This window comes from Cyphomyrmex costatus, unplaced genomic scaffold (assembly GCF_001594065.2).
Source record: "Cyphomyrmex costatus isolate MS0001 unplaced genomic scaffold, Ccosl1.0 scaffold474, whole genome shotgun sequence".
Taxonomy (NCBI): Eukaryota; Metazoa; Arthropoda; class Insecta; order Hymenoptera; family Formicidae; genus Cyphomyrmex; species Cyphomyrmex costatus.
Window position 1 is genome coordinate 1,016,683 of NW_017279009.1, and position 12,975 is coordinate 1,029,657.

The following is a 12,975-nucleotide window of genomic DNA, read 5'->3' on the forward strand; positions in this document are numbered from 1 at the left end:
TTAAACGCGTATTGTAAATATTTAGTTTGAATTGTGCTCGTTTACTGACATTTATTAATCATTCCACATCTGATTTAAATAGCAACTAATTATGATTAAACAGATACTTGCACTTAGAGTTTAAAAATATACATATACTATATATATATATAGTCTCTCTTTCTCAATAATTATAAATCTGATACTTATAATCATATAAGTAAAAATCTACAAAATCTATGTGGTTACAGTTATTTTATTATGAACAGAATAATTGGAAGTCAATATATTTCTCATTAATGAAAATATTCAGAGAATATTTATATGCATTTATTCTGGATGAATTCTACAATTTGTAATTGAAAAATTGATAAATATACAAAATGATAAAATTCATTGAAAGATAAGAAATAAATCAAATAATGCAATGTTTAAAATTCTATATAAAAGTGTAAAAGTGAAATAAAGATGTGGGGCCTATATGAAACATCGTTATAAATGTGCATAAATTATGCAAATTAGAACACATAAGAAAATCAAATGCTATGTGGTAGAATTATTATAGTCAAACGAACTACATAACAGCTATTTATACTGTTTAGTCTATATTGTTCGTATTTGTAAGAGACTACCTGAATTAAGTGCCATGTTATGCTTCTTGAAATGCATTTATGTACTCGACATTACAAACTTTTGTTGAGATCATATTATTCGTATTGGTTACTGTTGCGGCTAAAATATATTTATAATAATACGATATTTGCAATTACAAATCAATATTATTAATTTGTAATATTTATTTAAGAATTATGTTATAACATGTGAAGCATATCTTGTCATAAAAACAATAGGTCACAAAGTCGCTTTTTATAGTTAAACAAAGAGTAGGTCTAGAGTATCGTTATGCATCAAAGAAATTATTTAAATCGGCTAAATATAACAGAGAATGCTCTCTCTGTCTATTGTAATTTAATATTTAACTCTAAAATGATAATTCTTCCAAATTATATGTACAAATTATATTGCAGAGAAAAAATGAGAATTATTGCTTGTACATTCCAATTAACAGTAGCATTTTATAATGAGAATATAGAAAATGTCAATTTATAGAATATCTCATAAAATCTTTGGATTCCGAATAAGTTTATTGATGAAGAAAGAATATATTGTATTATTGTATGCGCTGGATGGAAATGAAAATTGCATAAATGCAACGTAAAATAGATTGTTCTGAGTATAGAAAATTTACGTTTTACGTTTTACTAAACGTAAGTTTAAAACGTAAAGTATTCTTATTTTATAGAAAAAAAATAGTTTTAATGTGATATGACTTTTGATTTCGATGAGTGCATATACATATAAATGAATCGATCAAAGGTTATTTGCACAGTACAGCTTTGATTTATAATTAATGTAGATTAATAGGTACAAATATAAATTTAGTATATATTATCCTAAATAAGAACTTCTAGATGAAATATCGCACATGATGTGTTTAATTGACGAAATTCTTTTTCAATTATAAAAGACAGTTATGATTTATTTATATGTAAATGTCGTCTATATTTTAACGCGTCTATAAATATTTTACTTTATTTTAGTATTGATTCTAACATAAGGACTGTATATGATTTAAGTTAAGCAAATATGTCTTCGAGAACATTGATATATTTAATTAGGTTCAATTTTTATCGGTTGTATTAGTTAATATGGATTTTCATCTCCGACAACTTCTTGTTCAAAACGATGAGAAACATTCGTGTACAAAATGTTGAAAAACACAGTTTTAATATGGATATACTTGACATAAGTAATTACACGACTACTACAAAACGAGTACTCCATGTCAATGTTGTTAGCAAAATATATGCGTATAAATATTATAAATGTAGCAAAATATATAGAAGATATAACTAATTGTATTATAATATTATTTGTCTAACAATTATATTTGTTAAAAAAATTACTTTGCGTCGGACTGCTCGATTCGATTATTGCATTAATTACTTTTATTTCTCAATCTAGTCCAACTGAGATTAGCAAACAATAGCATTGATACATGTTGTTGACTACTGTGTTGTGATTACTTCCTACACGGAAGTTGTAACCGTCGAAGTAAGCTATATTGATCTTAACTTCTTCTAATGTATTGTGTAATATTTGGAGATCAGGATCGAATTGACTACTGTGTTGTGATTACTTCCTACACGGAAGTTGTAACCGTCAAAGTAAGCTATATTGATCTTAACTTCTTCTAATGTATTGTGTAATATTTGGAGATCAGGATCGAAATCGATATAATTTCTCTGAATTTCACAGATTGATCGCAAGATGAATAACATGGGTATATAACAATTTTCGTGTTTATTTACATTTATAAATAAAACGCAATAATTGACTATGTCCAAATTTTATTGTAAATTATATCGATTTCTATCCTCGCAAATCATGAGTATCAGTGCGTCGTTAAGTAACCGAAATGATGCGACATACAAAAGTAATAATACGTTTTTACAGCCAAAAAATATACATGTAGCGTCATAATGAATGTTATTAATATACGCACGTTTCTTACATCGCTACATTTTCTTAAGCTCCATAAAGGTAATTTTAAGATTATACGAAATATATCTTATAAAAAAAGAGAAAAAAACAAATGGATTCATAAATATATAGTTATAATTCACGATACAACACCTTTATCGTTACTGTGATTTGCGAGGTAATACAAAAAATATATGTATAACATGCATACATTGAATGTTTGAATATTTGCTGTTAAATTTTTGATGAATTATAACATAATATATACATGATAATGATGCATCCTGTACTATCTTTTGAAGTGATGATCGTCCTATTTTGCTTCCAACTCTGTTCGATGTAAATAAAAGTTTAATATATCTCTAATACTTCGTTCGATAAAAACTTAATTTGAAGCAAAATTTTATATATGTGTGTTATGCTTTTTTTGTGAAAGCAAAGTTAAATCATCATGCTTTATATATTTCTTTTTTTGAATTTTTCTTACGACTATAACAGATAAATCTAAAAAGAACTTTTTTTGATTGCAAGCAATTCTCAGAATAATGCTCTACAATTGACTTTCAATTATGAGAAAATCGTTTGCTGTAATTATTGCAATTATTTGTTTCTTTGTATGTTTTTAATAGGCTAAAAATTACGCATATAAACATCGTTATTTTTTCATCGTGAGTGTTTTTAATAATCTACAGGAAGATCTTAGAAAATTTTATTGAATTTAGCCTTTTTATATCTCAATTTTTAATCTTAATTATCATAACTTTAGTTTTATATATATATATATATACACACACATTCACACACACGTCTGTAATATTTATATACGAATTCCCATACCGAGAATATCATTGAGAATAAAATTAATTTGAATACGCAACGTATCGTGATATAATAAAATACGACGTTTTCTTACACCACGATGTATATATATATATATATGTGTGTGTGTGTGTGTGTGTGTAGTCTGCAAGTCGTTTTTGTTATCGTTTTTGTTCTGAGTTTAGTTTGGTTTGCGTTATATTTGACGTTGGTGTTATCTTAATTTTTTATGTGTTCGATCGTAAGGAAATGCGTTTAACATGGTTACTGGAGAGGACTGTTCCTGCGCTGACACGACGGAACCTTCGAATTTAACGTCCTTGCGTTCGGATGACGCTACCTCGGCCATAAATTCCGATGTAAATGCGGTCTGCACCAAAACGGTCGATAAGAGGACCGATGCTGTTGAAGAACCCAAAGGCATATTGCTACATTTTTTCAAACGTTCTACGAAAGTGAACTCTTAGATGTACAAAACGTCTCCCAGAATTACATCAAATATTTTTTTTACAGCAAATTCTTTAATCAAACAATTTTTTTTCAATTTTATTTAAAAAATGTCAGTGCTTATATAGAGAAAAATTTATTTAATATCTCGGACAGATATAAATTTAGTATATTGTTTTATTTCATTTTGCACTAAGTCTATTTTATTTTTATTTTTTGTTAAATCATTCTATATCCATTTTATATGCAGAAACGGACTGCAAATGTTCCGATGTATCGCTGATTGCAACTTATTGCGTAGCTGCAGCAGCCGATATCCCGTCCACAGTTCCAGGGAGACCAGATCGTCAGTCACAGCGGAAAAAATCGAGAAGTCAACCACCTGCAACGCAACTTAAGTCGAGTTTCCCGTGCCTTTGTCATAGTCACAAAATGTAACATCCGTCCGTCGCATTCATCTTATCTTGTTAGCCGATCTATTTCTTAAAGCAGATTTATCGTTCCAGCAATGGCTACGTTCTGCCTGTGAAACTCAAGGAAGGTACATAGAGACGCTGTTAAGATACACCGAAAATAATAATGATGGCTGCATTTTTTCAGATAAACCGCAATCGCGTCCGTTCTGGAGTCGCTGGAAACGGCCGAGAAACGGCAAAAGAGATAAGATGTATGAGATAAAGCTAAAACAAGTTCAGTGTCCCCATTACGCCAAGATGCGTGTAAACGGCGCGCCAAAACAGCACATCGACGCGCTGCTGCCATCCCACGAATTTCAACCTTTCATTTCCCAAGAACTGTCTGAAGGGATACCGAGTAAGAATGCCAAATACGACACTGTCAAATCGAAACCACCTAAATATCCAACGAAAACAAAACTCAAGAGAGAAGAAATAGCGGAAAAGATTGAGATTTATTATTTTGATCACGGAAATTCTGCGTAGGTATTAACCGCGTGACGAGAATCTTGGAAAACATAAAGAATTTTCTCCAATTTACTTCACGTTCTCTAGCAACAAATTCGTCTTAATTTTTAAAATAATATAAATTTTTGAATTGATTACAAACCAAAAGATCAATGAAACGATAATCAATCACTCGGATATAATATTTTTCGCAGATATTATCGAACAACCGATTGCCATCCTGTACTAATTACGGACAAATGTGCCGAAAAGACCGATCAAGCGGCGACTCGCTTTTGGGCGGAGATCTTTGGTACAATTCACATTGGTATCGCCTTCGTCACGGCCTTTATTCTACAGCTTCTACGCTTCGTGCTCTACAGCGTGATCCGGCCGTTGACAGTGGGGATCCTTCAATTAATAGCGGATTACTTTGTAAAACCACTACTGTCTATTCTGTTTAACGCTATGGTGCAACCGGTATTGATTCTGCTCTACAATATTGCGACGTCATTGAGGGATCTCTGTGAACCAATAGCCGAGGCGATGGGTTTATTCCTGAGAGAGATCGCGAATCTTTGCGCCGCAATCAGGATCGTGGAGGTGAAGCACGTTCACGCGCCGACCACTGCTTGCACTTGAGCTCACAAGCGAAAACTGGAGACTCTTGACGATTAAGTTTTAACAACTTAACTAAAAACTCGAAGGATTTTCGTTAATCTGGGACCACAGATCTATTTCCGAAGAAAATCTGCACTCTTCCTGTGTGGTGCACTTTTAATTAATGACGAACAACACATGCCTTAACACCAGGTATATATTTGGTATTATTTTAACTTTACAATATTATTGTTGTATCATTTTTTACAGAACAAATTATCTCTTGTAGCAACTAGCTTTGTCAATAATAATCAATGTTCGTTCTTTGTCACTCTTGCGCATTCTCTCGTTCGCTTTCGCTCTCTTTCATCTTCTTTCTTTCGTTCTTCCTCTCGCTTTCCCTTTCTCATGTATCTTACCATTTAATAAATTATGTACAATCTCACAAACAACAAACAGAGGAACCTAATTACATCATGTAGTTGTTCACACTTTGCTATGTACAGGTACTACTGGTATATTTTTTCTTGTTTTTTACAGAATCACTGCTTTGTCTCATTCTCTCTCGCACTCTTTCATTCTCTTTCTCTCACTCTTTCGTACTTCTTTTCGTTCTTACCAGCCGATCATATCGCAATAAACGTTATTTTTCGCATGTAATCTACAAAAAGAAAAAAAGGAGACAAAAAAGAAACCGAATGAACGAACGTATCGTCATCTATCGTCACCTAGTCTCAGGAACTGCAACCTCTGCTCGTTCGCTATGACGCATCGCAGCGATCTAGGTGGTACTGCTAGTGTTCGTAGTGGTCGGAGTCTCCTGGATGGCTAAAGTCTGCGAAGGCGCGGATGTCGAGTCACCTATAAGCAAATAACCAGAGGGATCAATAGCATAAAATCGAGCATACCTCCGGACCGTATAACGTAGTCAACTAAATATACACTTAATGCACCGTAATTGGGTTCATCCCTTAATCGTGCGATTGATCCGTAACTAACAAGGGAGTTTTCTTTCTGCAAGCTGTGTATCGACGTCGTCAACTGTACCGTTATCAATAACGAATACCATATAAATATCAAAAGTACTTCCATACATGGCTTCCGTTTTTTTGTAAATAAAAATCCTCTCTAGTTTAATCTAAGCCTTGATTTAATTAAATTGATTTAATTTGTTTCGATAAAAAATTATAGTAACGAGAAGGGTTATAGTAACGTTACTTGCGACATGCCTTATTGATCGTCAAGAATAAAAGTTCCACTGTTCAAAACGTGCAATTCAATCTCGGATCTTTTGCCGGCATTGCGTAATCGGCATCGATCAATACTGCATCGGTGGTAACAACGGTCGCAACGATGGTCGAGGTGATAGCGTATAAATCTTACCCAAGAGGGCGGCCTCTAAGTCCCCTAGGATCTCCGTCTCCTTGGGGTCTATAAGGTTGAAGCGTTGATTAAGGAGCGTGAGGTGGGCGAATACACAATTGAGGTGAGCGTGTAACCCCAAAAGCGCCACCTCCCTGAAGTGGCAGTGGTAGATGTGTGCCACTACGTGGTACAGTAGCCGCAGGATCTTACGCACTATCGACTCGAACGAGCTTGGGAACTCGTTTGCTGAAAAACAGTAAGAAGTTAACATCATCGCAAAAAAATAACATTGATTGCTCTCGAACTACGATTAAGTAACGGAAGTACGAATGAAGTCAATAATAATAAACCGATCGATCAATAATAAACCTTGGCAACACTACTTATTAAAGTGAAGTTGCTTAACGCGCGTTTACTAATAATTAATTATATTGAAATACGCTTCAGACATAACGAATTAAACATGTAACGTTAAAGAGAACAACTTACCATATTTTGTAGGGAATATAGTTTCGTCGCTAACGGTGCGTTGCGTAAATGTCATAACATAGTCTATGTATTGTGGCGCCGCAACCCTCGTTTTCTTTCCCTTTTCATCGAACCATAGATACGTTCTGAAACATTAAATCAATTGTCAGAAATCGATCGACTGCTTTCGATCCGTAGTTACTTCTTGGAACACCTTGGGCAAGGAGATATGTACGTACCTTAAGCCGGGACCAGTCATGTCGGGACAGCCCGTCATGGTGCAAAACTCGGATATTGTGCCATAAACGAGATTAATATGGTCGAACAATGCGAGGGTGTGCGACGCCAGCCATTCGTTGTAGTCCAGGCCGGGCGGTAGGTCTACGAGCATCCTCAGGTCCAGTTCCGGCAGCTGCCTTTCGAGAGCAGCCTCCTCCAGGTACAATTTAGGATCTTCCGTGGTTCCCGCATCTTTCTCCTTTCGTCTGGCCTTTCTGCAAAATGAGAAAACAGTCGTACAGTCAGCGAGTCGTACAAATCTCGAAAAGGTTTTTTCTCAGTACGCTTAAGCCAATCAAGCAGAACCATAGGTGTCGCGTGTAAGAGGCGCAAATATGTACATACAACACAACACAGCCTGTGTGTAAATGAGATTTAATGGGCACGCTGTCCGAAACCAAATTGGAGAGGAAATCAATTATTCCTTGTAGAATTTTATTATTATAAAAATCGAAGAGTCATTAACTAAATTTGATTTTGAACAGCTTATACATTGATAAGAGAACACTTGCAAAAGGGGGCGACAGAGAATCGGTTTTATTACAGAATTGATAACTGCAGATCGAGAAAATGACTTAAGATTAAAATAACGAAAATGTGCCAATCCTAAATATAAAGAATAATGTTACAGATGATAACACGAAGATATCGAGTACGTCATGTCGTTTAAAGCAAATCTCCAAGAAAATCAACAAAAAATTTTTACAACGCATCAATATTGTCGAGTCATAGGAACGCTAATCTGGTCCCCAGATTGACCGGAACAGATTGAACAGAGCGTTTTGTCTTTAATCGATTGACGCGAATTCATTAATCAAATCGACGAATTATCGGATTTGTTCGATTACCCTCGACGCCTCCCGAGTCTATTCAATTTGTCTTCAATTTATCAGTGAAGCCGAACGTTGTGTTTCTCACATCACGCCCTCAAGAGCGAATCTAACTTATTTGTGTAAATAAGACGATAAAGAACGTTTCCAACATTCGCTTAATTAGAAATCTTTCGATAGAAAAAGTCACAAAATAATGTTGCAAAGCTAGAAAACCGGAAATAATTATAAAAATCAAATATTGCAATGCGCTATTATCGTATGCAAAGTAGAAATTTCGCCTCGCTTTTGCGAGGTAAATAACGATAATATTATAATATAAAGTGCTATATTTTGTATATTAATAAATATATAGGATGTTCCACTGTATAAGATTTTAATCAGTCTTTTTATAAAACATTTTTTTTTTCTTTAAAATAGTAAGAATTTGATTAATTAAACTTTCACAAAAGGAAAGATTATATATATATATATATACTCCAGATAATAATTTATTATTGGAACTGTATTCAAGAGACATCCTGCATATTTAATACAAAAAAATCTATACTGTCAATAAATTTTATAAAAAAATAATTATTAGATACATACATATACATATGGAAAATTATGAGATAATAAATAGTAAAATCCTGTTATCACGTTAATGCAAAAGATTTGGTGTATTTGCCAAATTAAGTTTAAAAACAAAATTATACAATTTCGTAGCATACTTATTTATTAAAATCTAGAAAGAAATTTTTAACTGCTTCTTTCAAAAAACTCAGAGAGATAAGTGTTAGTTTACTTAAAAATAAAAAAACAAATATTCTGCACCAATGTAATAATAAATATCAAGAAAGTAAACGATAGTTCTAATTAACGTGTAACGCACGCAACTAACACAGAGTGTTCTTGTTTGCACGTGAGGATTATAAACATAACAACTGATTTTTTCGGCTCGAGCTTGCTCGGTACGCAGCAGTCGCGTCGCACATTCAGCTTCCTGCCAGTGAAAAATGCAATTACATGCAATAACGATAGCAGCGATGTTCAGCCACGTCTACACACGATCCAAAGCGCGCACAAATCTCTCTCTAGAAAGCACACATGCTCCTGGAAAGAAGCTGCATCTCCGCATAGAAAGAAAAAAAGCTGACGTAAATCAGCCTAAATGTATACAAATTCATCGTCGTTATCATGACGTATGTCTCTAATCGCGTACAACACAGTCATCTCGTACAACAATACTCGTCTATGACGCTATCGATGCCTTTTCAGGCATAGTACGACAATTTACGTATTACGAGGACACTCGATTCTTCCCAATCCATATATATCTCGCATAGAGAAGATGCGCTTTAATTACACCGGGCTAGTTCCACGTTACGGCACGTACCATATATATACATATGCACATATCTATACGATATATCGGTTGCGGGTGGAAAAATGGAACGGCGGAAGGGATGGGAAACTCACGCAACTAACTCGCCGAAGAGCCTGATCTTCCTGTGGCAGGTGTCGAGCAAGGAGAGACGCGAGGAGGAGGCGCTGCTCGAGCTGCCGGCGCCGGTACCGGCGCCGCCGTGGTGCACCGGCGTCGGCGGTGCCGAGACGGTGGTGGCCGAGGACGCCACCGCGGCCGCCGCGGCCGCGGCGGAAACGGATGCAGAAGCGGAGGGCTCCCGTAGGACGGTGATGGCGCCGCGCGCCGGCGAGCGTAGCATCGTTGCCGTCGATGCCGTCGTCCTTGTCGTCGCGATCGTCGTGGTCGAGGACGATCTCCTCGGCGCACCGCCCTCGTGCCCGAGGATCCGCTCACGCACGCTGGGTAGGCACCAAATCTTGTTCGTTTGTCATCGAACGATGAACAACAGCACGCACCAGGACGGCTTTCTCCGAGATCTCTCTTGAGATTGACTACCGATCTACGTGGTCGACGAAGACCAAAGTGTAGGAAGCGAATGCGAGAATCTTCGAGTGCGTTAAATTAATTACTTTAGTATCAAGGACGGAATGCGTTCGTGTCAAGAGATACTCCGGAGAATCTCCTTTCGGTCTTCGATGTACCTGCTCCGTCAAGCTCGAGAATTGGTCGGATCCGTCGCGTCTAATAGACTTTAATAATTTCTTCTAATGAAGTTTCTTCTCTATCGCGTGTTATGTCCTCTTTTTTTTTTCTTCTTCTAACCGTATACTTAATACTTATGTACTTTAAATGTGTTACTCAGCTCTTATAAATCCTGATAACTTTCCTAGTAATATTTTTTCGTTGCATGTTGAAAAAGCGGTGAACAGTCTGCAATCACTTCACATTTTTCGCACATCCCGATTTATCGTTCTTGATTTTTCAATGTAAACTCCGATATTTTTCATAAAAAAATCATTGGACTCTAAAAAACTGTTAAGTAATTATTTTTCTCATTTAATTCTCACGCCTCTCAAATGCGTTCGATCGATTCTTTCGGGTTTGAATTTTTAATTCTCCCGAGGAAATCCATATGCGTAATTCCTTTCGATGATTTTCTCGGGTAATTCCTTGAAATTAAAAGCGACCTACTGAACCAATCTCGAGTCCGTCATGTTCATCGTCTTACCAGGTCTGACGATTTGTTAGTAGCACGATGACGGTGGCGCCCGATCTAATCGGCCCGAGAAGAAATAGCTCGCGGGAAGACGATGGAAGTTGCGGAAGACGCTCCTTGGAAGACAATCGATCTCGTTTACGATAGTCGCGAAAGATTGTTCACCGTCGATCTGAAGCAAAATTCGAGCGTTCTTTTTTGATGAATCGTTACGTCGAAGAAGTTGAATAATAGTTCAAACCATATACTGTGCGGATTAATGTATACTGATAGTCCTAATGTTCCGTTTCGATCAATACAGCAAATAAAGAGTCAATGTGAAATTATTATTCCCCGCGAATTACTCCGGGGAATCTACATTTCGGAGTATCAATAAATTGCATTTCTCCTACCTACTACCTCACTTTTTTTCACGTTCTCCCTCGTACGTATCTCTCTCGGCGTGCCCTCGCGGCGCGGCGCGGCGCGGCGCGGCGATCCGCCAATCCTGAAAAATTTGGGCAAAACTCCAAGTTTCTCATTTCCCGAGTTACCGTCGCGAGTTTTGTCGCTTCGGTGTCTTTCAGGAACTGGGTTATCGCGTACACGTGCGTCCGTAATGCAACGAGGAAAGATATAGCAGAGAGCCGGGGATTAGGGATTCCGGTCGGCCGAAATAGAATCGATGACCGTCTCGTGACGAGCAAGGGTTGGTGAGTTCGAGCGAGTTCGTGCCTTAACTAACTTTTCGCGCATGTGGAATTATACGCTTCGCAATATTTCGCAAACGTGCAAAACTCGAAGCTACGGTGCTATAAAGTTCGGTATCGCGATTTTGTTGACGTTAATGAATGTGTTGGAAGTAGAGAATTCTAATTTACTGCGATAAAATATAAAATATAACATGCGATTAAAAAGTAAAATACAATATAAATTTGAATGCAACATAAATATAATAAATTTCATTAACATAATGTAAAAATTATTATTACAATGTAAATTAAAGAACGTAGTGTAAATACACGCTCGCGTATTTCATTCTCGGAGGACGTTCGTTTTACAATTTGCCTTTGTTTTTCACCAATGCTTGTTTTATTGGCACAAAAGTTCACATATTGTTTTCGCAAACGCGTTATTTCCTGCCGTGAGTTATCGGTGCAAAGGTAAAACGTGAACTTTGTGCTAGACGGAACTCTCATAGCACAAACAATAAAGGTCGAGGGACTTGTGTTTTTTCTAAAATTAAAACGATGCATGCGATCAAAGAGAAATTTCTTCAAAAATATCTTAAAAGATAAAAAATAGAATAATATAGAGGCTCATGTGTGTCACGTAAATGATTTTATAATTGATGGATAATTCATGTGGATTGAAAACTAAAGATGTCTCAGCATAAGACTTTTTTTTTTTAATAATTGACAATTACGACAACGCTGCAATTTCCTGAGAAATAGCAGTGCGCACTGGAAACTTATCAACCCGGTTAGCTGCCCGAGCGGAAATTCGAGCATCGGTGCGTCGCAAAGTGAACGAAATCGAGCCAAATAGCTGCCAACGATTTCGACCAACTCGACGAAGCCGCGACGTATGCGTCCTTGATCGTGACCTGGACGAGGTCACATTGGTCGGTCCAAAATTTAAATCATATATAACTCTGGAGTGAATAGCGATAAGTTCAAGTAAAGATAGGTTGCGATTTTCTCTTCCGACTCAAAATTTACATTTTATTTCATAATATTGTATTATAAAATTTATGTATTGTTTATACATTATATATATATAATATAATAATATCTTTAGAAGTGAATGAAATGATGATGCCAAATCTGACGATTTATTTCAAAAACACTAAGTAATGCTTTTTCATCCAGTGGGATCTAAAAAGTCCCTAAAGCACCTACATAGATCTAAATTCAGCTACTACAGCCTCGATTCTGACTGAAAGTATTCGTCACGGTCGGTCTGTCGATGAGATTCCCGAAGGATCAAGTGAGTAAATAAAGGACCACCTTATTTTCTCGTCCTAGGGGAACGCACGAACTTCCAAAAAGCTTCTGACGTTGCCTAAAAATTCACGAGAATTTTCAGGCAGAAGATACCTGGATCGGTCTACTTAATCCCCGGTTTGTATTGTACAAACTCTCATTCTCTTTCTTTGTCAAATTCTTTTTCATTACGTAATAATAATGATCTACT

At 36.2% G+C, this 12,975-nt stretch overlaps 2 protein-coding genes across 4 annotated transcripts in view; one reads left to right on the forward strand and one right to left on the reverse strand.

Moving 5' to 3' along the window:
* Positions 1 to 4,049: 4,049 nt before the first annotated feature.
* Positions 4,050 to 5,504, forward strand: LOC108778081 (uncharacterized). Its single transcript, XM_018545178.1, has 3 exons — positions 4,050 to 4,330; positions 4,390 to 4,726; positions 4,907 to 5,504. The coding sequence occupies exons 2-3, from the start codon at positions 4,455 to 4,457 to the stop codon at positions 5,331 to 5,333; spliced, it is 699 nt and encodes a 232-aa protein (XP_018400680.1). The 5' UTR covers positions 4,050 to 4,330; positions 4,390 to 4,454; the 3' UTR covers positions 5,334 to 5,504.
* Positions 5,505 to 5,679: 175 nt separating this feature from the next.
* Mob2 (MOB kinase activator 2) overlaps positions 5,680 to 12,975 on the reverse strand; it is a 29,403-nt gene continuing 22,107 nt past the window's right edge. For 2 of the 3 annotated variants that reach the window (XM_018545177.1, XM_018545176.1), the window contains exons 2-5: positions 7,364 to 7,618; positions 7,146 to 7,270; positions 6,675 to 6,902; positions 5,680 to 6,152 (exon numbers count right to left, since the gene is read on the reverse strand). In XM_018545177.1, coding sequence (XP_018400679.1) covers positions 6,073 to 6,152; positions 6,675 to 6,902; positions 7,146 to 7,270; positions 7,364 to 7,618 — 688 coding nt within the window. In that variant the 3' untranslated portion in view covers positions 5,680 to 6,072. Of the gene's footprint in view, positions 6,153 to 6,674; positions 6,903 to 7,145; positions 7,271 to 7,363; positions 7,619 to 9,694; positions 10,067 to 12,975 lie in introns of those variants that run through there. The other variant, XM_018545175.1, reaches the window with a different exon arrangement.

Coding starts and splice junctions, on each gene's coding strand:
- LOC108778081 (XM_018545178.1), top strand. CDS start 4,455: ATGTATGAGATAAAGCTAAAACAAGTTCAGTGTCCCCATTACGCCAAG. Junction 4,727..4,906: donor TTTGATCACGGAAATTCTGC/GTAGGTATTAAC, acceptor TATTTTTCGCAG/ATATTATCGAACAACCGATT.